This window comes from Propithecus coquereli, unplaced genomic scaffold, assembly GCF_000956105.1.
Source record: "Propithecus coquereli isolate 6110/MARCELLA unplaced genomic scaffold, Pcoq_1.0 Scaffold5, whole genome shotgun sequence".
Classification (NCBI taxonomy): Eukaryota; Metazoa; Chordata; class Mammalia; order Primates; family Indriidae; genus Propithecus; species Propithecus coquereli.
Window position 1 is genome coordinate 13,394,813 of NW_012150840.1, and position 27,506 is coordinate 13,422,318.

The following is a 27,506-nucleotide window of genomic DNA, read 5'->3' on the forward strand; positions in this document are numbered from 1 at the left end:
TTTTTAGTAGAGACGGGGTCTCACTCTTCCTCAGGCTGGTCTAGAACTCCTGACCTTGAGCGATCCTCCCACCTCGGCCTCCCAGAGTGCTAGGATTACAGGCGTGAGCCACCGCGCCCGGCCCATTTTAATTTATTTTTTTTGGAGATAGGGTCTCACTATGTTGTCTAGGCTGGAGTGCTGTGGCTATTCACAAGTGCGATTACAGAGCACTGCAGCCTCAAACTCTTGGGCTCAAGAAGTCCTCCTGCCTCAGTCTCCCGAGTAGCTGGGACTACAGGCACATACCACTGCACCTGACCTTGGTTTGATTTTTAATTTGACATTAAATGCATGGAGATATTTTGGGGACATAAGAGGATTAAAACAATCTGAAAAAATAACTTCCTATAACAAGAATTTCCTTTTTACTGGCTGAGAAAAGACTTTTTGGGCATAAGAGAATCACATGAGAACAAGCTGATACATGACTTCGTATATCAGTGATGGAATGTATTTTTCCTTTAAACTGCTCCAATGATGCAGCAAAATTAAACAAAAGCAGAACAAAGGCTGAGAATAGGTATCAGATTATCATAAAAAGTATAGCTCAAAAAGAATCTGGTGCTAAGGTTGGAGCAGCAGCCTCTAAAATGGACAAAAATAACAGACACTTTCTACCATTCTCCTCTGGGTTCAAGCCTAGGAATTCTTGATGTGGGAGGCATAGCCTTCTTTAAATGAACTGTTACGATCCACTTGGCTTCATCATCTCCACTCCCAACACACATTTGATGAGTGCCTATAATATGCCAGCCAGCAGAAATACGTGAAGAGCTCACAATCCATTGAAAGGTGACACTCAGATGAACAAAAAATCAATGATATAGTAATAAATGTTACAGAAGAGCTAAGAACAAGGCACAATGATGCCAGAAAGGAGGTATAATCAAATCTATTTATGAAATTGGGAAAGGTTATATAAAGGAGAAGACTGAATTGGGTCCTGAAATAATTTTTCTTGATGCCTTAGGTGGGGGTAGGGAGGCAGGGAATTAACAGAGGTAGTGAACAAGCCAGGCAGAAGAAACAGCAGTTTAGGACATGGAAGCAAATAACATGGCAAATCTGGGACTCTATAAATATTTCAGTATGGCTTGTTAAGTAGGCTGGGTGAGAGAAGAGCAATGAGAGACAAAGAGTAGGAAAGGCCTAGTCATGCAAGGCCTTGTATGCCTGAGGAATTTAATCTTAATTCTCTGGGCAATTAGAAGCCAAGGAAGCAATTTAGACACAGTTTCACAGATTTACATTTTTATTTGTTTTTTTGTTTTGTTTTTTTTTTTCTTTTGAGACAGAGTCTCACTCTATTGCCTGAGCTAGAGTGCCGTGGCGTCAGCCTAGCTCACAGCAACCTCAAACTCTTGGGCTCAAGCGATCCTCCTGCCTCAGCCTCCTGAGTAGCTGGGACTACAAGCATGCACCACCATGCCCAGCTAATTTTTTCTATATGTTTTTAGTTGTCCAGCTAATTTCTTTCTATTTTTAGTAGAGACAGAGCCTCACTTTTGCTCAGGCTGGTCTTGAACTCCTGACCTTGAGCGATCCTCCCACCTCGGCCTCCCAGACTGCTAGGATTACAGGCGTGAGCCACCACGCCTGGCCAGATTTACATTTTTAAAACATCACTTTGACAACAGTGTAGAAGAGTTGGAGAGACTGACAGGAAGCAGGAAGACCAAAGATTTTACGTAGGAGAAAATGAGAGTTGAGCTCTCTTGGCTGAGATAGGTATGGAGATGAGAAGGTTTTAAATGGTAAATGTAAGGGAAGAGTTGAGGATTCCTCTTTGGTTCTTGGCTTGGTTAACTGAGTGAAGAGGGTACCACCAACTAAAATAAAGAACAGAACAGATGGAAAAGCAAGTTTGAGAGGGCAAGAATAGGACTTCAGCTTTAGATAAGCAAAATTTGAGAGGTCCACGTGATACCCAGGTGAAGACATCCAATAGGTAATTGGATATATAGGTTTGAAACTCAGGAGAGAATTCTAAGATGGAATTTTAGAATTGGGATACATCAATGATTGGAGTTATAAGAGGCCAAGGACACTAGAGAACACCAGTCATTAAAGAATTGGGAGAAAATGAATAAATCCTTGAAATATGAGAAAAGGAATAGTGAGAGGGACAGGAGAACGGAGAGAGTAGTGTCATTGAAACTAAGGGAAAAGGGTTTCAAAAAGTAATGGATGGTCCAAAATGTCAAATGTTACATAGTGATCAAGTAAGCGAAAATGTGAAAAATGTCCACTGGATTAAAAAATGAAGATATGGTCAAGTGATAGAGGTTGTGACGGTTAATTTTATGTGTCAATTTTGCGAGGCTGCAGTTACCTAGATGTGTGGTCAAACACTAGTCAAAATGTTGCTGTGGTATTATGTAGACATGATTAACATTTCCAATCAATTAACTTCAGGTAAAGGAGATTAGTCTTGATAATATGAGTGGGCCTCATCCAATTAGTTGAAGGCCTCAGAGCAAAAACTGAGGTTTCCTGGGGAAGAAGAAATCCTGCCTGAATTTCCAGCCTGCTGGCCTGCTCTACAGATTTCAGACTTGCCAGCTAGTCCCGACGATTGCATGAGTCAATTCTTAAAATAAACCTCTTTTTCATTGGTTCTGTTTTTGTGGAGGTCCCTGACTGATACAGAAGTGGAAGTTAGACTAGAATGGGTTTAAGAAGTAAATGAAAGGTGAGAAGAATCTAAAGGTATTAAATACTCTCTTTAAAACGTTTTTCTGTAAAAAGACTCAGAGCTACAATAGGGCAATAGGGGACAGGCAGAGGATCAAGGGAAGTCTATAAGAATTGTGATAAATTAGCATGTTAAACTAGAAACACAATGGGCTTTGGAGCAAGACAAGTATGAGTCTGAATTCAGTGTTACTATACATAAGGAGGTTATATAGCCCTCTGAGCTTCCATTTCTTTATCTGTTAAATATTTGTAGGCTTGTTAAAAGGACTAGAGATTATATACAGCACCTGGACTTTAAATAGGATAATAAATAATTGGTAGGTTATCACCATCATATTAATAAACTTTTAAAAACCTCTCCCAACAGTAAAGCTTCTTGAAAGAGTGATATATAACTTTCAACAAAAATGACAATAGATTATGTTTATATGCTAAATGGGAAAAGCCAGTGGAACAATGAAGGCTGAAGGCCCAAGAAAAAGAGAAGAATAATTTAGAGAACAAAGTCATACAGGAGGCAGGATGGGATGGGCTAGAATATAAATTTTAGACAGGAGGAGGGATGTCCCTTCCTCTACAATGGAGGGATGGAGTGAGGCTGAGTAGAGATGAAGACAGATTTATAAAGGAGGGAGTGGCAAGTTGAGGAAATTCACACTGGAGAACCATGAATTTATCTGTGGAGAAGATGAGAGTACTTGCTTTACTTTGCTGGGGAGAGGAAGAAAAACAGGCAGAGTAAAACAGTAAAGATTTAGAATAGAAGTATCAGGGTAGTAGTGTGGTGACTAAGAACCAGGCTGTTGTCTGGGTTTGAATTCCGGTTCTACAACTTACTACCACTAGTATGACCAAGGCCAAGTGAACTTTTCTATGATTCAGTTTCTACCGAAATTTCTATATAATGATGTTAACAATCTTATATACCTCATAGGATTATTGTGAAGATTAAATTAATGTATATAAAAGGTTTATAACTAGTGTGGTCATATAATTTAGTGCCCAAACTGGGACCCCTTAGAAAGTGAAAGGGGCCACTATTAAATCCCAGAAACAGGTGTTTACACTGGCACTGTTCCAGGCAAACTGGGATAACTGTCACTCCACCAATAGTAACTGCCTGTATTTAACCAACACTTATGTAACATTTAGTATTTTGTTGGAGGGTAAGCACCATGAGGGCAGGATTTTTCCATCTATATTGTTCACTGCTATATCTCTGGAGCTTGAATAATAATACGTGGAACAGAGGAGTTGAAGAAATATTTGTTGAAAGAACAAATTTGCTAAATACCTGCTGTAGGGAATGGGACAGCTGATCAGTGATACAGAAGACTGCCAAATGGCAATGACAATCCTGTGTAAGACATTTAAATTTATAGCTTTATCAATCTGCTTATTGTGTAGCTGTAGCCTGCAGTGTTCAGCATCTGAGGCAATAGATAGACTACTTCAAGGTTAGAAGACTGGAGATAGGAAAAATAAAAGGTCAACTTAGAATGAGACTGCTCTCCAGTTAGTCACATTACAATACTCAGGGAAATATATAACATTTTCTTGGCCCAATTATGCAGTTATAAAAACATTTGTGCTTTTTAGATATGCCTTGATGATAATTTTTATAGTATTGTATTAATATATCAGTGAGCAATTGTATTTGTCATATTTCATGGCCTCTGATTTCTCTAAAGAGGAGGAAAAAACAGATAATACAAATTCTTCTTGTATTTGTTCATACATTTGGGTACTGGTTCTTTAATGTCACTGTAGTTTGCCACATTACAGTTACTTCAGTCAGATACTGAGATACTAATGCTCAAAGATGGCTATAGCTGAAATTAAGTCCAGACTTCCTCTTACAAATTCAATAGTAATAACATTTCGGTATTATTTGTAAACTTTAGAGTCTTTCATTCTGACAATATAAACTAAGATTTCTGAGTATTTTAAGAAAAGAAGATAAATGTAATTGACAAGATGAAAGTTTTTGCTTTTGTTTGCCCTAAGACTGTCTACTTAAAACCAATATCTTAGGAAATCAGGTCAAAGTTAACTAATCATAGGAATGAAAAAAGATAACTCAGAGTAAGTATGAAATGATGTATGAAAGAATTTACATTCATTTAGTGACACAATCACCTCAGGAAAAAGAAAAAAGACTACCTGCTTCAGGTACTAATAAAAAAATGTATAGTGGTTACATAGATGTGAGACATTAAGAATTATTTCATCGCCACTGTTCCAGCACTTTCTATTTTAATAAATAATTTCAAGGTTATAGGTAGAATTCACACTGACTCAGTGTCATGAAAGACAATTACGAAATAAAGATAAAACTGCGTATTCTTCAAAGAAAGAAAATGGATCTAATATGGGCAGAACTTTATTACCTTAGAATTTAAACTGGTGAAATCTGAGCAGAAAGATCAAGCTAACCTATAAGTGAAAAATGAAAAAAGTATAACTTTCAAGTAATCACGCTACTCACTAAATATCCAGCTCAGAATTTAAAAATTAACATCTGCCTTAAAATCTTTTATTATGGCTAGATATAAACCAATATGGCAATTAAGCAGGCTTTGACATTGGGGAAAATGATAAAAGGCAGTGGATCGATTATAAATTACTAAATCAGAAAACTTCTATCACAAGTAAGAGAAATATACGGGTAATCTCAACATGAAAAAAACCAGTGAAAGAACACAAAATGGTTGGGAAAATGACACAGATATAGTAACTTAAGCTCAGCACACTGTAAGATGACTTTCTCCTAAATATAAAAGCTACCCACAGTAAAAGGCAATTGAAACAACCAATTACAATAAAGAACTGCTATCTACCTACCTATCTCCAGAGTGTTTTTTTTGTGTGTTTTGTTTTGTTTTAGTAGAAACCACTTTTTAAAAATAAATTGAAAAAGCATGAAGATGACAAATTGGTGATATTCTTGGCAGGCTGAAAGATCCTTACCTTGCTCTTTCATTTTACATACTGATGTTATATCGGGAAGAAATGAATTGGAATTGGAGGAATAAGCTTTTAAACTGTTTAAATCAGGAACCGGCAAACTTTTTCCATGAAGGGCCAGACAGCAAATATTTTAGGCTTTGTGGGATATTTGATCTCTATTGCAACTACTCAACTCTGTCATTGTAGCACAAAAGCAGCCACGGACAATATGTAAACAAATGGGCATGGCTTTGTTCCAATAAAACTTTACTTATAAAAACAAATGTTGCAGTGAGTCATAATGTCTAGAAAGTATTATTACTTGAATCATTTTGGGAAGATAATTCATTATATTGAAATATTAGATCTGTTGGAATTGTGTCCCTGAATTCTTTTCTTTTTTTTTTTTTTTGACAAATGTATTTATATTCTATCTATTATTTTAAACTGTGATTCACATCTTTGGTGCCATCCAACTCAAAAATTTCATAATTCCCAAGATCACTAATGAGATAAGAGCATGCAATTAATCAATACAAATAGAAGTGATATCTGGAGGCAAGACAGCTCTGCTGGGTATATAATAGATAAGAGCAAAAAGGTGTTCTAAGCTAAAGTGAAGAAATGCTATAAAGACACATGGAAGCATAGTTTGGCACAGCTATGAAATGTTAAGAAGCAACAGCAGCAAACAGACCAATTTGGGCAGGAGGGGCAGATCAAGTTACTCTTCCAAGCAACAGTGATTTGCAATTCTATTGTGCAAAATTCCTTCATTTACAAACCCAAGAGGTCTTCAAAGGTACCCAATGTGTAAAGAATCACTGGTGAGTCTTTCTGTCACACCTACAGGCAGAGATAACCCAGTGATTACAGAGTAATAACATTAACCCAGCAACCATGATACAGGGTGCCTCTTAATAAAAGAAAATAGAATTGCTTCATTTTTTTTAAATCTGAGGAGAAAGGCCTTGAAGTCTATAATTTGATATTTGAATTTCTGGACAGAATGATTATAATGAACAAATATTGTCTTATAATTCCAAGATACAGTGAATAGTCCCCAAAGAACAAAGTAGTGAAGGGTCAGAAATATAACTTTCTTCAGGATTTGAGACTGGCACTATCTCTAATGGCTGCTTCATTAAAAGAATAGTCATTTTTAATCTTGGACACTAAAGTACACTATTCCTGCACCTTCTTAAATGAGGCATTTAAAGGCTTTTGGGAAACAAAACAAGGGTGGTAGTATGTCATGAACCACACAGCAAAGGAGAGATTTTTGGAGGCAATTTAGCTCCTCTAGTCTGCCGAATCACTTTAATTGGGGGGAGAGAACACCTATGGATTATTCTAATATTAAGTTCATATTTCAAAGGTATATAATAGCTGAAATGAAAATTCCACGGGCATCTCAAATTCAACCTGTCCAAAACCAAATTCATCATATTCCTTCTCACAATGAGTGAGTCCACCATCCTCTTAGTCATCTATGCCTGAAATTTGGGTCTCATCTGTTTCCTTCTCCACATCCCTAGATTGAGTGTGGAGGAATTCTCTCTAATCCCAAAGTCCCTGATAAGTGCTGTTCCTCCTGTCTGAAATCCCTTTCTCCTCTAACTTAGTTAAACTAGAACTCACAGTTTTAAGATTTAGCCTTAGGTGTCATCTCCTCCTAGAAGCCTTCTTCACAACCTTTTACATTTATTCATTCTTTTTGTTTTTGTTCTAGTAGCACTTGTTATTGTTACACAATTTATCAATCATGCCTTTACCTGTCTGATTCCTCACACTACAGGGTGAACTTGAGAGTACATGTATCAATCATTCATTTATTCATTCACTAACTCAAATATTTTGGGGCAGCTACTAAGGATCATAAATTATTCTAGGCACTGAAGAATCAGCAGTGAACAAAATAGATGAAGATCTGTCCTCAGAGAGCTTACATTTTAGTGAGGAAGAGATGAACAAACAGGTAGGTAAAATGTATGTTCTGACAAACAGTGATAAGCCCCATTAGAGAAAAATAAACTTATGAAGAAGAATAGGGAGGGTGGTGTTTGGATTTTAAAATAGGGTTATCAGTAAATGCCTCAGTGAGAATGGGGCTTTTGAGTAAAGGGAAAGAGACGAGAAAGTGAGCCGTGCACATATCTGGACGATGTGTGTTCCAAACTGAGGTTACAGCAAGTACAAAGGTCCTGAGGTGGAAGCGTACCTGGTGTATTTAAGGAATAGCAAGGAGGCTAGTGTGGCTAGAACTGAGGGAGCAAGAGGAGATAAGAGAGGAGATGAGACACAGGGAATTCATATACAATGGCCTACAAGGCCCAAAAGACTTTGGCTTTTACTCTGAGTAGGTCAGGAAACTACTGCAGGATCTGGGACAGTGGAGCAACACAACTGGACCTCTGTTTTAAAAAGATTCCTCAGGCGGGTATCTCGAGAAGCGATGGTAGGGGACAATAATGGAAGCATGGGCAGTAGGATGCTACTGCAATGATTCAAGTGAGAGGACATGCTGGCTTGGACCAGGGTAGTAATAGTAAAGATAGTGAGAATTGATTAAGTTCTCGAAGGCTGAAGCAGACAGGAACTGTCAATGGATGTAGGGTATAAGAGAAAGAGGAGACAAGATCAAATTCAAGAATTTTGGCTGGAGCACAGGGACAGACAGAGTTGCCATATACTAAGATTAGGGAAGACTAAGGGAGAGTAGTTTGGGGGAGAAGGCTCAGGAATTTGGTTTGCAACGTATTGAAGTATGAGATGTCTATCAGACATCAAAGTGGAAATGTTTAATAATGATAATGACATCTGACACTTACCTACTAAAACAGGCCATTCTGTGTACTTTGCTTATATTTTTTCATCTAATCCTCACAACAATCACATGTGGTAGGTATTAGTCACAAAGCTAGTAAGTGCCTGAGCCAGGATTAAATGTAAGTAATCTGTGCCCTCGACCCTTACGCTACATTGCTTCTACGACAGAAATACCACTATGGAGTTCAGGGAAGATATCTGGAGAAATAAATTTTAAAACCATCAGCATATAGGATATTTAAAGCCATGACACTAGATGAAATCATTAAGGGAGAGGTACAGGCAGAGAAGAGTCCACAGACTGAGAAGTAGGCAGTGATACAAGGGGAAAACTAGGAAAGTGTGATCCCTGAATGCCAAATAAGTAGGATGTTTCAAGGAGGAGTGAGAGATGGGCTATGTCAAATGCTGCTGATAGTGTAACAGGACCCCAAGAACAGTAATACAAAAGAGGAGACAAGAGCAGCTTTGGTGAAGTGGTGGAGGTGGAAGTGGTAAAGGTGATTAAATGGATTCAACAGAAGGGATAATAGGAACTGCAGGCACCAAGAAGAAATCTTTTTAAGATGGCTTATTTTTATGCTAATGGATGATCCACACCGGAGAAAGAAAACTGATTATGGAGGAGAAAGGGAATAGCATTGATGGAGTTAAGTAAGAGTTGGAATAATTAGAATCTAGTGGAGCAGCTGCCCTCAGCTAGGAGCACAAACAGTTCATCCCCTGAATGGGGGGAAATAGTATATGGGCAAAGATGCAGGTAGGTGAGTAGATGCGGTGGCTGGAACAAGTGAAAGTTTTCTTCTGATTGATTTTATTTCCTCAGTGAAGTAGGAAGGTAGATCATCAGCTGAAAAAGAGAATAGAGTAAGAAATTCTGGAGGTTTAAGGAAAAAAGAGGCATGAAATAGTCAACGAAGAGGATAATTGGACTAAGAAAATGGGGGCTATCTTGTTCATCTTTGATTACGGATAGGCTGGCACAGTCATGTTTTAGATACTAACCGTGACTTGAGGCTTGAGAACCACTGGGTTGTCATGAACACAAATAAAAAAAAAACAAACTCTAAAGGTTGACAATTTTTAAATCTAGAAAAGGTCATACCAGTTGATCATGTCACAGGAAAAAAAACATGAAACCAAGGATGAACAGAAATCTTTTGATTACTCTTGGGATTGTGTTTTTGTTTTTGTTTTTCCCCCAGGAATTTGTTATGATGCACCTCAAAAAAAAAAAAAAACCCAAAACCAAATCATAGAAGACGCATCTAATAAACTACAAGAGAAGGTAAAATTTACACAAGGAAGGGCGTGGGGATTTATAAAGCAAGAAGGAAGAAAAGGGAAAAGGCAGCAGATATTCCCCCATACTTTTAAAGAACAGGATCCACAATGAAGATAAGTAGTAAGTACAATTTGTCCTAGAGGAGAAAATTTAGGAAATCTAAAAAAGAATGTAGATGTGAATACACTGATTTAAGAGTGGAGTCATAAATACCATGAGACATATTACTCTTGGGAATTAGGTGAAAACAATATAACCATATTATTTTTCAACCACACATTCTCTAAAACTTAACCATTTCTAATGATACCACTTAACAAGTGCAAAAATATAACACTTGAAAAAAATATATTTGGCAGTACATTAACAGGATCTGCTAGAACAGATATTATAATATTTTTGGTAATTTTATACAGTTAGAAGTGATTGCTACAAAGAAAAATAAATCAAAGTGACATAATAGCCCAGGGAGGAGTTCACAAACTCAAATGCCTTCAGTCTTAAAGGCAGGTAATAAAGTGAGTGAAGCAGGCTGAGTCTAAGGGACAAAAAGGAGTTGCAGGGATTGTGGTGAACAGGCAAAGGGCACAGCTGCTACTCAGCTAAAGCCACTGTTGCCACATAGAAACCATGCTGTTTTGTCAGATCTCCTAATTCTTAAGACAGATATCCCAGTTTTTATGTGAAAACACTCGATGTTTAAAATACTTGTAACTAATTCAAATATACAAACTGTGTGCAAGCCACACAATCTATGTTTGTGGATACATTCAGTCGTTGGGCTGTTTAGTATCCTCTGCATTAGACACTTCTCCAATCATTGTAATTAGGGCATACCTGAGAAAAGCAGAGGCCAATGCTTTTTGAATGAGAGAACATCAACATGGGGTAGGTGAAAGAATTTCGCACATTTCAGAAAACCTTGGTTTCAGCGTAGGTGCTGCCATTTAGTACTAGCTGGGTGACCTCTCTGAGCTTCTGTTTGTAAAATGCAGTTTCATGAACTACTCTGTCTAATTCATTGAGCTGTTGTGAACAGCAAATTAAAAAGCAGGTCAAAGCATATCATAAACTATAAAACTCTATATAAATACAAGTTAAATGGCTTTAAAAAGGGACCTAGTAGGGTGGCCTAAGAATAGTTTGTACCTCTATGTTGAGAGAGTTCCTTCATAAAATGGGAATATAGATTACCTTACAATGGATTAAATAACACAGCCTTGTAACAGACCCATGTTTATCTGTTCCTTATTGCTACGGTTTTTGGAGGCACTGCTCTCATCAGTCAGCTAGTGATTCAGCAATAGGGAAGTGACAGTGGTCAGGTCCAGGAGGAGACTTAGGGAAAAGAGGAAGACGTCCTCCTGGCCATCATTCATAAATCCAGAATTGGGGCTAACAATTTTTCCATCTACCTACTTTTATGAAAAACTGTTTAATGTTAACACTTCTTGAGTACTGTTGTTCTATTTATCCTGGATCATTAAACCATACATGATTCAAAGAATAACAAAGTTATCAAACTTTATGAGGAACTGCACTGGAATAAAAAACACCCTATCGTATACTGCTCTATAAGATTCTTCATTTTAAGCTTTCATCAAACTACAATTGCCTAGCAAACTCAACAAATAAAGTTTCTTTCACCAGACTATTTCTTGCAGGTTAGTGTGGTATTGAGTTGAATAACTTGAAAGACTTAAAAGCCTCCAAATTATAGAAAAGTTTTTCATTTAAAAGCACAATCTGGGTAAAATTATAGATGATATTTCCCCCCCGTTTTCCAAATTCTTTGAATGACTGTGAGGTAAAATCACCCTGCCATAAAACAATTTTTTTTCCAGTAACATAAGAAAAGAATTCTGATAGTCACATTTGTTCATGGACACTATTATGGGATCACTTAGCATCTTTTAAAGAAATCTCGTTCTAAGAGTCAAACTCACTACAGGCTAAGCATCCCTAATCCAAAAATCTGAAATCCAAAATGCTCCAAAAATGTGAAACTTTTTGAGTGCCAACAATATGATGCCACAAGTGGAAAATTCCACACTTGACCTCATGTAATGGGTCACAGTTAAAACCCAAGCTAACAACAAACAGTTTATTCAGCATCCCCAAGGGAAAAAAGACCTTCCCAGCCCCCTTTAGCTGTGATACTAGAGCTGTGTGCACTTAGAACAAGAAATCATGTCAGTTTATAAAATCAAAGAGAGACTTCTGAGACAAAAACCATTGTTGCTGAGGCAAATGACTCTGGAGAAAACACTTTAAAAAGCCATCCAGCAGAATGCCTCCTTATTCCTAGAAGACTCACTTTCTGGCCCCTCAACTGCTTCTGATACTTCTTTTCACCTAAAAAAATACAGTATACAGTAACCTTTTAATCAAAACATAGCATTGTAGCAGAAGATTAATTGCTGTTTGCTGTTGCTGTTGTTTAACACCTGGTAAAGGTATTGGTGAGGCTACTGTGCTGCTTAGTTACCTTGAACACATTATTTTTTCACTGTATTAATGGTGTGTCATTTTTCTACTGTTAAGTTCTTATGTGTGAATGAGTGTAAGAAAATGATTGCTTATCGGTAGCACATAAATTCAGACTCAGGAATGATGGTGATGCCAAAAAAACAGACTGTCCACATGGATAGCTGAGATAGTGACACCTTTGGCTTTCTGATGGTTCAACGTACACAAACGTCATGTACAAAATTATTAAAAACATTGTATAAAATTATCTTCAGGCGATGGGTATAGGTGTTTATAAAACACAAATTTTGTGTTTATACTTGGTCCTATTCCCAAGATATCTTGTATGTATACGTAAATATTCTGAAATCTGAAAAAATCTGAAATCTAAAACACTTCTGGTCCCAAGCATTTTGGATAAGGGACATTCAGGATAAGGACACTACTTAAATCCTATGGTAGAATTTAAATATTTCCATAAAAATAAATGTTAGCTAGAACCACTGAAAAAAGGCTCTTTAAAGCTTTAACTAATAAAAAAGTAAACAGGCCAGAAATAAAATCCAAAGTTAAATTAGTATCCTTTAAAAAGAAAGTTAGAAAGTAAAAGTGAGTTTCTAGGAAGCTATTTACTAGTACCTTTTAAAGTTAAATCTTTTAAATTTCACTTATAAATAAATAATATGAAAATGGAGTGACTGTATAACACAGTGATTAAGAGTGTAGGCTCTGGAATCGGATTATCTGGGTTCGAATCATAGCTTCTACCACTTATTATATCTGTTATTTCAGTCAGGTCATTTAATCTCTGTAAACCTCAGTTTCTTCATTGTAAAACAAGGAGAATAATAATTTCAGGGTTATTTAAGGATTAAGTGAGACAATTCATGATTTTTTTTCTTAAGACATAAAAATTCATCATGTAGTAAAAATACAGTGAAAACAGCTACAAGCACAGTGTGACCCACTTCAGCTACACTGTAGGTGAATCATGGCCCAATAAATATTGCCACCTGAGGACTGATTTTGAAGGGAGAGTGAGCTGTTTTTGTTCCCTAACGCTATGCTATAACCTTTAAAAATATACACTTTTTTTCCCCTTAGAGACAGGGTCTCACTATGTTGCCCAGGCTGTACTCCCTGGGCTCAAGTGATCCTCCTGCTTTAGCCTCCCAAGTAGCTGGGACTATAAGCTCATACCACTGTGTCCTGCTAAAATATAGTTTTAACATTGTTTTTCTATAAACCAAATTAAAATTTTCTACAACCTAGTCTTCATAGACAAAGCTGTTTTAACTAAAATAGACAAAACTGGTCACTTGGAAGATAATTCAAATTGTATGATAACTGTGGTAACATGTAACTGCTTCCAGAAATTCTATTTGGAGCCGGGCGTGGTGGCATGCACCTATAGTCCCAGCTACCTGGGAGGCTGAGGCAGGAGGATCACCTGAGCCTGGAACTTCAAGGCTGCTGTGAGCTATCGCACTCCAGCCTCGGCAACAGAGCCAGACCCTGTCTCTTGAAAAGAAAAAAGAGAAAAAAAAAAGAATAGAAAAGAGAGAGAGAGAGAAAGAAAAAGAAAGAAAGGAATAAATAAATAAATTCCACTTGGGAAAGAACAATACTACAGAAAAAGTTTCCTTAACAATTATCAATTTCCTTAACAAATATAATATCTATTTATAGTGCTGTAAATGTCTACAGGATTCTTTCTAGATATGTATTCCATATTCTAAGGACTTCTTAATTTGACTCAGACTAAAAATGTCTACTAGAAAATGTTATTGTGACATGTGTTGGTAAATTATGTAACTTTTCATTTCAGATTGATAGCAATAACTGAATTAAATCATTAGATCTAAAATACTTCGAATTTGTTTACATTAGTATAAAAGTGACCTAAATTAGAAGAAAATGTAAAAATGAGCTACAGCTAAAACATTTAATTGAGAAGGAAATGGAAATGATTTGTTCTTTAAAACAAATTTCAAAAATAACAAAACCACCAAGTAGAAAACCAATTGTGATTTTTATACTCACATAAACTTTCAGAAATTTACACTCAGTTATCTAATGACAGTATTTCTCTCTTATTCTGTCTCAGTCTGAATTACTTTATAGCACTTACCCAAAACTAAACAATAAAAAACTTGGACATGAAAATGTTAGAAATATATTTACTTATATGTGTACTGCCACCCTATACATTTTTACTTTTAAGGAGATCTGAACATTAAGAAATCATTACTTGAAAAGCATCTACATAAACAACATTCCACATATGACAGGTATTTGGTAGACTAATAATTAAGATGGGTTTTTTTAGATTAGCAACCCAGGTTAAAAAATCATAGCAGGATCCCAAAAGATAAGTTTATGTACTTTCATTTACTTCAGCTGAAATTTAAGTCAGATTGGAAAAAATATAATACTGTTGAATGTAAAATGTTTAATATTCACTTGAATTTAATATTTCTTCCCATTTCTCTGTCAATATTGGGCGCTAAGCAAAATCTAGTTGCTAAAAATACTGCTAATATGAATACAGCTTTGAAAGATCAAACGAAATTTATTTTAATACATAGTGTTGAAGAGAAAATCCTCTTCTAACCTACTGGATTCATTTATTGGAATTTCCTAGGAATCATCAGATTTAGTATCCATAGACACACAGATAATAGCATAGATAGTAACTTTCTAATTTATTAATGTCTATATACAGTCAAATCAATTCCTGTATTATAAAGAAACCAAAGCTGTACTACTTTTTAAAAATAAGTCAGTGCTATACTAGGGGTGTAACTCCTTATAAAGCAAGCACAAATGTGTCATTAAACTTACTTTTCCAAAGAAGCCTTTGAAGAACTTCCTTTCCTGGAGGAACAGGGGGACAAGTCGAGTGCTATTATTGTATGGACTAAATGTCCCAGGGTTTCACACCAATAAGCACATACAGAAGTTGGGGAAAGGGAAAAGTGGGAGAAGGGAAGGGGGTGAGAGTTTTAAAGAGTTATCCATACCAGGAGTGACAAAGGGCTAAGGAAGGGTGCATGAAAATGCAGGGAAACACACTGTACGGCCTAAGAATCCATGGAAAGAGAAGAATTCAGAACCTCTATTCATGCAGAGCAACTAGTTAGTTTAGTAATCACTATACACTTTTAAAACATATTTTCCAAATTTGGCAGCAGATAAAAAGATTAGGACACATTGGTTTAGTGAGATTTGCATTTAAATTTCATAATAATGAGTATAAAATAGAAGATTGGTTCCATATACATTTTTCAATTTAAAATCAGTAGTCAACTGTGTGAAAGTCATCAATTAAAAAATCAGTCCACATTCAAATGACCACATAATCACATTAAAAATGCAATATATAAAATTAAATGAGTATGCATCAAGGGTCCTTGTCATAGTTTTTCTTGATGAGTTTAAAATGTCCCTTAGAGAATCCTTCATACTCCCTAAGGGGAGCTTGACCATTGACTTTCCACTTACTCATTAGTATCAATCCATATAAATGTGTGTGCTGATCGATTTCACAACACACATGGGGAAATAACGGATATGTTCTATTCCAGATACAGAATAAATTATCTTAAAGAACACAAGGCTAATGTTTAAACTGGAGCTGAGAAAACAAATATCTTAAGAATCAAATAACATCTTTGGACCACAACTGAAATTTAAGGAATACGGTTTTATTTTCTTTTTACAAGCTGTTGTTTTAAAATAAACTTGCATTGACATTTGTAAGTATATAACTCAGAAACTATCTGGATAAGAGAGGCATAGCTATATATGGTACCAGCATCAATTTTTAAGCACCATTTGTGAAAACTGGCCACCATTTAAAATCTAAAGAATTTATGCAAAGTGGATGGGTTCTAACTCACCCCCAAGCTGCTTTCACTTTACATTTTTAGCAGTGGTTGAAATATAGTTTAAGCCTTTACTTTTTATAATCATCAGTTTTTAATGTTGGATAAATGTCTAGGAAAATATAATTGTACTGAAATTTGACTCTCTTAAATAATTTATAAACTCATTCAATGCTCCCAGAACCAGAAAGTTTGTTTTCCACCTAAGTTTTGAAAATCGCAAGCAGCATCAAATATTTCCACAAAATATTCTGAACTTAAGCTGGAAAAAAAAAATAATAAAGTAATCGTGCCAGTCATTACAATAAGATTAAGATTATTTCTGCTGCCAAATTTGGTGACCCTAGTTTTGTTAGACTGAGTAACCACCAGCTTTCAAGGATGCAGCCAAAGTTAGGAGATTCACCATTCTTAAGGGATGGGAAGGTGAGGGAAGGAGATCCGTTATCCTTTAATTTAGCTCCTAGAAAAGCTCGTTAAACATGGAGTTTTTCCTCTTTTTACAAAAGACCCCAGATGTTAATGAAAAAAGGTGACGTGCAAAATGCATAAAAAGACAGGTATTAGAGAATAATATTAATGTTCTTTTAAAAAACAATTGTTATGATTCTTTTACCTGCTAAAACAAGAACATATATTAAAACAAATATATCAAATAGTGAATAAAAAACAACATATTAGAAACTGGTAGTATAATGAAACTAGTCTAAAACCAAGACAGAGAGGGAAAGACATTTAAGAGACAATGGGAAGAAATGACCTTTTAAAATGAAGGGCATCTCGGACTAGAGTCAAACGAGGCCTGATACACATTTTGCAAAATTGACTGATAGAGAACAATATTCCTCACCCTGCAACTGACTATGCCATAAAGGCAATGAAAACGAACAATAAGCCATTTCTGTCAATTATCCTATACAATTTAAATCCCAAAGTAGCTAATTAATGAAGTTATGTCACAAAGTAAATGAATTGAAAATAGTAGCAACTAACTCTATGCATGGAAAGTAAAAACAAAATTAACATATTTATGCTGTGAGGAACATATTTTTAAAACACTATCTTTTTTAGTTATGATTTTTTTTTCATTAGAGAACATCAAGTATGCAGATGATTTCCAACTGAAGCTAATCTAATTCTAAATTTTAAGAGACTACTTGGGGAAAAACACACACACAAATATACTTGCAAATTCTCTTCTTCCTCAATTCTTCATAAATTTAAAAAGCACTAGAAATGTTAAATTTTTAGCTCAAAGATCATTCACATGATAGGTTTAAAATCTTTGTTTCACTACTTAACTGGAACATCTAAGCTATTTAATTTTTAAAATTTTTAAACTTTGGCATTCGAACTAATTCTAAAGACATTCTACTTCTTCTTTAATCCTCTGTAGAAGAGGAAGCTTTATAATCTATAAAAAAAGACAAAAATCCTCCAGAGACATAGCATTTGGCACAATATAAGTATCTGGCACAGCAAGTTGTAGATCCCCAGTGAAGTTTGTTAGATGAATGTTTGCTCAGAGGAAAAAAAAGGCAATTAGAAATTTCTGTATAGTAAAAATATGAAAGGAAGACAAAAATCATAAATTTATGTGGACTAGTCTGATGTGAGAAGAACAACATCCTGAAGACTTCCAACTGTCTACAAGATTCTCAGTATTTATAGAAATAGAAAAGGTATTTATAGAAGGGAGAAGTGTCATTGAGTATAATAAACAGGAAATTTGCCCCAGTTACCCAACACTCCAATCTTATTTTTTTATAATACAGGTTTTCCAATGCAAAACTATATATAACATTTATTCTAAGTCTCCTAGATAGAGTTTGTCTGAAAAAACTTAAATAACTTCTTAATGAAAAGTCCTGGAGTGGCTGATTTTTCTCTCAAAGTTCAAAAGTTTAAGCATGTCCAGAAAAGCAATCATCAACATATAAAACTTTCCTTAAATCATAAAAGACCATAGGGAAATAAAGATCTTTAGAGATATGCAAAAGGGTTTTGTAAACTTAAAACATTAAACATAAGATATAATTATGATGATTATAAGATTCAATTTGACCATAATATTGAAGATTGGATTGTATTCTGTATATTCATTCCAGAAATATTTTTTGAGTGACTACTATGTGCCAGACACTATTCCAGGCATAGGTATAATTTTTAAAGTGGCAATTTAGTTCCTATTTCTGGTGAATATAAAAACTCATTAAATTTTATTATCTAAATAGTCCTATGCCTGAAATAATCATGCTTATAGTCTATCATCTTCTTGGTTTAATAAAAAAAAAAAAAGGTAAAATAAAACAAAAAAAATCGTCCGGGCGCGGTGGCTCACGCCTGTAATCCTAGCACTCTGGGAGGCCGAGGCAGGCGGATTGTTTGAGCTCAGGAGTTCGAGACCAGCCTGAGCAAGAGCGAGACCCCGTCTCTACTAAAATTAGAAAGAAATTAATCGGACAACTAAAAATATATAGAAAAAATTAGCCAGGCATGGTGGCGCATGCCTGTAGTCCCAGCTACTCGGGAGGCTGAGGCAGGAGGATCACCTGAGCCCAGGAGTTTGAGGTTGCTGTGAGCTAGGCTGTCGCCACGGCACTCACTCTAGCCTGGGCAACAGAGTGAGACTCTGTCTCAGAAAAAAAAAAAAAAAAAATCCATTCAACTAAAAAATTAGTTTTAGAACTAGACAGTTAAATAGTGTCTAACTCTGGGATTGTGTAAGATCATTTTATTTATGTACTTTTTTTCTTCACTTGTATTTTATACAATAAATATATATTACTTATGTAATAAAGAAATGTTTCTAATTAAATGCTGTTTAAAAAACCAAAAACTAGACAGTTAAGAGGATTAACTGTTCATTAAACAACTAAATACCATTTCTCAATATCTTCTGGGCAAACTTAATCCATCTCTAGTTTTTCCTTATTTAGAGAGTGGACATGAAGCCATACTCTGAATTAAAAGATTTTGTAAAGGCTCATTCCACAGTGGCTTTTTAACCATAAGTTATATAAGTTATAGGATTTGAATAATTATTTATAGTTTGTTTTAGGTCTATTTAGTCTGTTCATTGATTTGTTTTCAGTTATAAGTAATACAGTGTTATAAAATATTCTTTAAGTAGGGCAAATAATTGCATTACTTTAAAAAAATGTTCTTAGCTATTCTTCTTCTAGATGAACTTAGAATTATTTTATTAAAGGAGAAATTGAATTTTAATTTCTCTTTTCAATTGGTTTTGACAAAAACGGAAAATTATCTGAGACTGTGTTTAATTGGGGAATATATTTAAGTGGACATGGCAAAACTACAAACTATAGTTTCATGTACCATAGTACATGGTTATAAGTCCCCTTAACATAAATGATGAATTAGAGAGCACAGATAAGACTAGGAAAGGCTTCCATCATTTAAAAATTTAAATGACTAAAATCTGAGGTAAGGGGTAAGTGCAGATACATATATGTATCCATGTATGTGTCTATTTTTGTTTTGTTTTGTTTTTTAGTTCTTTGTATATTACAATCAGTTATTTTTCTCCTCCTTTCCTTTCTATAATAGATTCAGGCCTTTATTCCAAAATAAAATCTACCTGAGTTGGCTGCTTCCTTAATTTTATGTATTTTATATTGCGGAATTATAGATAAGAGTTAATATAGAACATACCAAGAAACAGAACATTTTTGATTACTAAGCAAATTGAGAGAAAAAGCACACATTAGCAGTCAAACTTGTGGCAGCCCATCATACCAGCAAACCCAAAGCAACAAGTATTTAATGCTCTTTGGGGCAGGGGCATGCATAAGTAATGCTTAAAGCTTTCATAGCAAAGTGGGGACATACTGGAGAGAAGGAAGGTTGTAAAGAGGGCTGTTGGATCTATGAAACATTCCTCCAACCTATCGAAAATCTGAAATTTAGCACTTTAATCTGAATCTTTATGAATTCTGAACCCATTCTCTCCTTTTATGAAATATACAGGCATGACTTGGGATGTGTTCTATGTCATAATTGGCAAAGGAAATATTATTTATCCTGGGAAAGGGCTCTTCATTCCAGTGTGCTAAAGTTTATGAACAAGGCAGTAGAAATAGATTATGTTAGAGAAATACAGAGAAAAATATTGGGGTGTAGGAGTCAAGATAATAATGAAGTCTCCAAGAAAGTAAGTCTCAACAGGCATCAACACAGATATCCCTATCTCTTACTTTTTCCCAGAAAGCTGTTTCTAATAACAGATTTAAAATTCATAATTTATAATCCAGTTATCACAATTAGGTTAACATGTTAACTAACAGCTTCATCCTGGTTTTAGAAAATTATCCTTCTATCAAATTTCACATCACTTGTTTCATATGGGTTATAAATCAAAAATACCTTTTGGATAATGTCTGACCTAAATCAAAGAGGTTTGTCTTTATAATTTATACCTCTGGATAAACAACATGAGACGCTTCTATTAGTAAGTCCACATCTTTTGCTTTAAGAGAAACACTGCTCTTAATGGATACTGGGTCACTGAAATTTACTGAGCAAAATCTTTTAAGAAAATACTGACAGCATATAGATCAACACTGGCAACCATCAAATACATACAGCTTTCAATCTTTTTACAGCATCTTCACAGATGTGCATTCCTCTTGATTCATCAACTTCTACATGGCCAAGGTACTGTAGAAAGAAGAAAAAAGTTGGGGTTATTGCTATGTTTACTGAGTAGCTACTCTATGTTAAGCATTAGGTGGTAGAGAATTGAATATAGGTTAAACATCCCAAATCTGAAAAAATCCAAAATCCAAACACTTCTGGCCCCAAGCATTTCAGATAAAAGATATTCAACCTGTATGAAATCCCTGCACTCAAGAGACTCACAGCCACTGAAGAAGAGTTAAAATAATGTTACTTTACTTATTCTCAGTGTCCTCATATGAAGATTTAGAATAACTATTTCAAAGATTTGTTAGAGGTGAGTAGGTAAAAAAGTACACAGTAGTAACTAAATGCTGCCTGAATCTGCTGGATCTGAAGCATAATAGCCTGTGCCAGACAGTTACTGTATGTCTACACATAAACCTCTCCTCCACACACCTCTCCTAAGGCAAAGTATATATACATACCATGAAAAAGGCCAAACAAAAATGACAGATTTTCAAAGGCTGAAGAGATCACACACTCCTCTTACGGGGAGCACATAAGAGCAAGGCAGGTAACTAAAACAAATTTTAAGAAGGTTGTGCATCTGAGCTTTAAAAGATGTGTAGAATTTGAAGAGGCAGAAATTGAAAGGTTGAAAAATTATTTTAGGCTGAGAGAATTACATAAACAAAGTTATAAATGTGGAATAAGATAAGTATATATCAGTGTTGGGAATCAGAAAACATTACCCCAAAGCATGGTGTGTTTTAGCATACTGAGTGCTTTGAACTGCAAAACAATCAAGATCTCTCCGACCTTTTCTTGCCCTCCTGACTTTATCACTCTTTCTCCCCTGAAGTGTAGGAAGGGGCTTTCTCTGAAGTTCCCTTATTTACCTAAAGATAGATCCCCCAAAAATGAACTCAATTGTCATGTACTCCCTCCCTGGGAATCTCACCAATTTGGGAAGATTAACTGTACCACAGAAAAGACAATAGGTCAGACACAAACAAACTTTGTCAAAGACTATCACCCTATTCTTCTGAGGTCTGCTCCAGATGACTTTTATGATCTGGGAGACTTTCATCTGCATAACAAGACAACATTTGTTCACCAGCCATTTCCTCTCCACATCATCCCAGCTTATCACCATCTCCCCATGAAAGCCCCAGGCCCCTATGCATTTCTTGTAGCTCAGGATACTACAAAATCTTCAATCATCTGGCCTTCATCCAGTCTTATATTTTGTGAGACTCCCATGCTCATGCACATCATAAATTTGTATGCCTTTTTTCCTGTTAATCTATCTACTGCCAGTTTATTTCACAGACCCAAAAGTCAAAAGTTCAGAGGGTAGAGGGAAAGTCCTCTTCTCCCCAATATCCACGAGTATTCCTGTTAGGCTTGAATATGAGATACATGCAGCTGGGGAATGTGAGTGCTGAAATAAAGAGTTTGAACCCTAGACATAATGGAGAGCTAATAAAGACTTTAAAAAGGTAGTAATATGATTTAAGCTGTACCCTAGTAGGGGAATAGTCCTGAATTAGAAAAGCAGAAGATTCCACAGGATCACAGAGGAAAAAAAAAAAGAAGAAGAAGAAAAGAAAAGCAAAAAGGATGGTGGCAGTATTACAAATGGTCTCTTTCAAGAGGAAAATTAGGGTTTTGTTCCAGGTGTTAAAAAATAAAACTTTAGACAAATTAAATTTAACAGAGTTTAACTGAGCAAGGAAAAAATGATTTGGGAATTGTGAATTATGCAGCCCTCAGAATCACAGCAGATTCAGGGAGACTCCAGCATTGTCTCACGGTCATGGTCGAAGAGAATTTATGGACAGAAAAAAGAAAGTGCCATAAAGAAAATAGAAGCGAGGTACAGAAACAGCTGGATTGGTTATAGCTTGGTGTTTACCTTACTTGAACGGGGTTTGAACAGTTGGCCACCTGTAAGTGGTTGAAGTATGGCCACTATAATTATAACACGGGGAATGGCCTGGAAAAGGGTAAAAATGTTTTCTGTCTAAAATCTCCCCCACACCTTTTGAGAATTAAAACCTGCATCCCTGCCCTAGGGCAGTGGTCCTTTGTTCTTTGTACTACAGGAGATGACTGAAAGAAGTTGTCCAGCAGAGGTCATGAGATTGTCTTAGCCCAAGATGAGATGAATCAGAACCATCAACTACCATCAACTATAGTTTAACAGCAATACCCTGAAGCTGAAACATCCCCCTTTAAAAGCTCTGCATTTCTGCTCAGAGGCAGAAAGTTGGTACAGACGGGAGTCTGCCAACCTTCTCATTTGCTGGTGAATTAATAAACTTTTCTTTCCTTCTCCTCAAACCACTTGTCCTCATTTTTCTGATGCAGCCTCAGGAACAAGTGTCAAGCTTTCGGTAACAGGATTGGCTGAGACCCAGCTATCTATCATTACAGAAGCATACTCCTAAGTTAGGTTTTCAGTTGGCTTACCTACTAAGTTAGGTTATGATTCATATATAAGAACTCAAGTATGTGAGTACAGAGACTTTCTCAGGCCAGATTTTAGTTTGATTTAACAGAGGTAAGATGGAGTAGACACATTATATCCTGTCCCTCCCATTGAATGAAACCATAAAACCTGGACAGAATGCATGGAACAGCTATTTGAGATTTCTGAAAAGTAAACAGAAAATGAATCAGAGCAGAATACCAGAATTCAAGGTATTGCTGAACTGGCATTTTCTTTTAATACCTGAAATGAGACCTTAAATTTCCTTTTAAAAGAGGACATTTGTTCCTTCTCCACTCCCACTGCTTCACTTGACTAGTCTTTAAAAAAAAAGAGAGAGAGAGAGAGCATTTGTGAGCCTGGCACAGTGGCTCACAGCTGTACTCCTAGCACTTTGGGAGGCTGAGGCAGAAGGATCGCTTGAGGCCAGGAGTTTGAGGTTGCAGTGAGCTATGCTGACACCACTACAATTCTAGCCTCGGCAACAAAGCGAGACCTTGACTCAAAAAAATAACAAAAAATAAAAGAGAGCATTTGTAATACTGCCCTTCTGCTTTTCTAACTCAGGACTATTCCCCTCCCTCTTTGGTACTTCCAGCCTGAATGTAACAAACATAGCCAGAAATCCAAAAGTGAGTGCTGTGGTACGAAGAGAAATCCGGGAAAAATCAATGTAGCTCTGGTTTGAAGACTAGGCAAGGGAACTCTTAACCTCAGAGAGGGGATAGAAGTCCCTTATATTTACCTTTCTTTTCTTGGTTCTCTCACACCTCAGCCCCCAGGAAATCCTGTGGTTCAGGCCGTCATGGTGGCTGCAGCAGCAGAGGTAGCAACAATGAAAACCTGCAACATCCACACCTCTAAGGGAGGGGAACCTACCTGTTTAGTGGAACCTTAATTTCACGAAGATGCGGCTGACCCCCATTTTGCTTTTTTCCTCTCTCTCTGAATTTCCCACCATTTGACGATAGATACAAGTGAAACTGTGGGAATTTCTAGTAGAGCAGAATAACCGGAGCTCAGGTTTCTGGCTAGAGGACCAGAAAGGGAAGCTCCAGGGAACTGGAAAGTACTGAGGAAGACACAGGAGGGGAGGAGCTTGGAAAATACACCATGAATTGTTTATGAATTCCAGGGTTCACCCAGGAGCTGCACAGCTAAGGATCTGATCCTCATTAGCATACCAAAGACTCTGAGAACTAACATATAGACCACCTCCTGGTTCCCAAACTTATAAATGGGTGACATACACACAGGACAGATCAGAATAGCACTGTAGGTCAGAATACCATTGCAATGGCTTTGAAAACTGAATGGATATTGGAACCATAGCTCACAGAAGGTAAGTTACAACTTGCAGCCTGAGACCTAACTGGATCGGCTGCTAAAACAAAAATACAAACATTCTCCATAGGATTTAAATAAGACCCAGAGTCTCACAACTAAATATACAAATATCTAGGACACAATACAAAATTACTTGGCATATGATGAATCATGAAAATTTTAACTCATCCAGGGAAAAACAGTCACATACACCAACACTAAGATTATACAGATGTTAGAATTATCTGATAAAGACTTTAAAGCAGCTATTATAAAAAATATTCAAAGAAGCAATGGTGAATAGTCTTGAAACAAATGGGAAAATAGAAAATCTCAGCAAAGAAACAGAAAATTTAAAAAAGGAATCAAATGGAACATTCAAAACTGATAAATACAATAACTGAAATAAAAATACATTGGGTAGACCCAATAGGAGAATGGAGATGACAGTGGAAAGTGTCTGTGAACTTGAAGATAGATCAGTTGAAATTAAACTTACACCTAGCATCATACATAATGGTGAGAAATTGGATGCCTTACCACACAGATCTGGAACAAGATGAGACTGTGCTCTCTCAGCACTCCTATTCAATACATCTGCTATTTTAAACTTCAAAATAATTACATGTATCTTGGTTTTGTAGCTCTTACATATATGATATAAATAAGACACCAAAAATAGTCCAGGAGTGAGCACAGGAAAAAGGAAATAACATTTACTGATTACCTACCATGTGCTAGGATCTATGCTGGGCGCTTTATATATTTTGTTTTACTGAATAACTACTCAGAAATGTATGCATGATCAACTGATTTTAAAAACCGAGGAAAGAAAATGAGGTTCAGAAATGCTGACTAACTTGCCCAAAATCACAGACACAACTAGTAAGGGAGGAGTATGATTTATATGCATGACTCTAAAGTCCAAGGGCCATCCCACTTGACTTTACCACAATTCAAGAAAACTTTCCCTAATTTCACATTCCTACAAGGAAATTAAAAAACAAAACCAACAAGTTCCTTCCACCATATTTTTTCCTCACAACTTTGTAAAATAAAAGTATTTTATCTGATAAATTTCTCTGGCAGGGCTGATACTGTCAGTAATAAGCAAACCTCTGAAAACTCAGTAAAAACATCTACAATAAATTCATAGTTATTCACACTTCTTCAATTCCTCTCAAGTTTCAGAATTTACATGTTGAAGAGAATTATTAATATGAGGCTATCTAGGAGGCTTAATGACATTCTGGAATATGGTACTGTCAAAGTTATCATTATTGGGCAAAACTAAAAAATAATTAAAAATCTACTGACTTTTGCTATCTTGTTGTTTTTTGAGACAGGCCACTCTGTGGCCCGGGCTAGAGTGTAGTGGCATTATTGTAGCCTACTGCACCCTGGAACTCCTAGGCTCAAACAATCTTTCTGCCTCAGCCTCCCATGTAGCTGGGACTACAGGCATGCACCACCATACCATGCCCGGCTAATTTATTTATTTTTCATAGAGATGGAGTCTCGCTGTTGCCCAAGCTGGTTTTGAACTCCCAGGCTCAAGAGATCCTCCCACCTCAGCCTCCCAAAGTGCTAGGATTATAGGCCTTGAGCCACTATGCCCCTCCTGACTTTTGTAATTTTTAAGTAAAACTGTTTCTTAGAGATCATTCTAGTTCATATGCATGTCTTATAGGGAATAGATTTATTCATTTTTTAAACATATAGTAAAATTCACTCTTTTTGGTTTAGAGTTCTATGAAATTTGACAAATGCATACAGTTATGTATAACCACCACCACAATCAAGTTCAATCACCCTAAAAAATTCCTTCGTGCTGCCCATTTGCAGTCAACTCTTTTCTACATCCCTAGCTTTTGCAACTACTGAACCATTTTCTGATCCTATAATTTTTCCTGAAAGAATGTCAAATAAATGGATTCATACAGTATGAGACTTCTGGCTTATTTCAGTTAGCATAACAATTTTAAGTCATCTAAGTTGCTGAGTATATCAGAAGTTTGTTCCCTTCTATATCTGAGTGTAGTATTTCACTGCATGTATGTATTACTGTGTTTAACCAATCACCAACTGAAGCTCATCTCAATTATTTCGAGTTTTGGTGACAATAAATAAAGCCACTATAACTATTCCTTTATAGGTTTTCATGTGAACATAAGGAGTGGAATTGCTAGGTCGCGGGTAATTCAATGTCTGTCTTTAAGAACAGCCACACTCTTTCCCAAAGTGTCTGCATCATTTTACATTCCCCCCAGCAATGTATGAGAGTTCCAGTTGCTTGGCATCCTAGCTAGTCATTGGTATTGTCAGTTTTTTAAAAAGCCATTCTAAAAGGTGTGTAGTGGTATATCTTGCAAGTTTAATTTGCATATCCCTAATGACTAATAGTACTGACCATCTATTTAAGCACTTATCCACATCTTAGTTGAAGTATCTGTTTATATTTTTGCCTATTTTTAAAAATTAAGTTGTTTCTTTCCTGTTGAATTTTGAGAGTTCTTTATATACTCTGGGTTTAAGCCTTTCATAGACATGTTTTGCAAATGTTTTCTCCAAGTCTGTGGCTTCACTTTTCATTCTCTTAACAGAGAATGTCTATGGCAAAGCGTAAGTTTTCATTTTAATTGGGTTAATTTTTTTTTTAACATACTGTGTTCAAAAGAGGTTATATATTTGCAATCTTTGTCTAACAAATTATCAGCGGTTTTTTCCATTCGACTGTAAGCTCCACAAAAGTAGGAAATTTCTGTATGTTGTATTCATTCAGGTATGCTAACCACCAGTGTGTGGCATATATAATAGTGCTAAATATACATTTATTGAATAAATGAATTTATCTGAAATTTCAGCTTGAGCCTGAGATCATCAAAAC

At 36.0% G+C, this 27,506-nt stretch overlaps 1 protein-coding gene across 1 annotated transcript in view; it reads right to left on the minus strand.

Moving 5' to 3' along the window:
* Positions 1 to 27,506, minus strand: part of NUMB (numb homolog (Drosophila)) — a 91,743-nt gene that overhangs the window by 19,427 nt on the left and 44,810 nt on the right. Inside the window, exons 2-3 of the mRNA XM_012656052.1 lie at positions 20,764 to 20,838; positions 15,116 to 15,148 (exon numbers count right to left, since the gene is read on the minus strand). Coding sequence (XP_012511506.1) covers positions 15,116 to 15,148; positions 20,764 to 20,838 — 108 coding nt within the window. The remainder of the gene's footprint in view (positions 1 to 15,115; positions 15,149 to 20,763; positions 20,839 to 27,506) is intronic.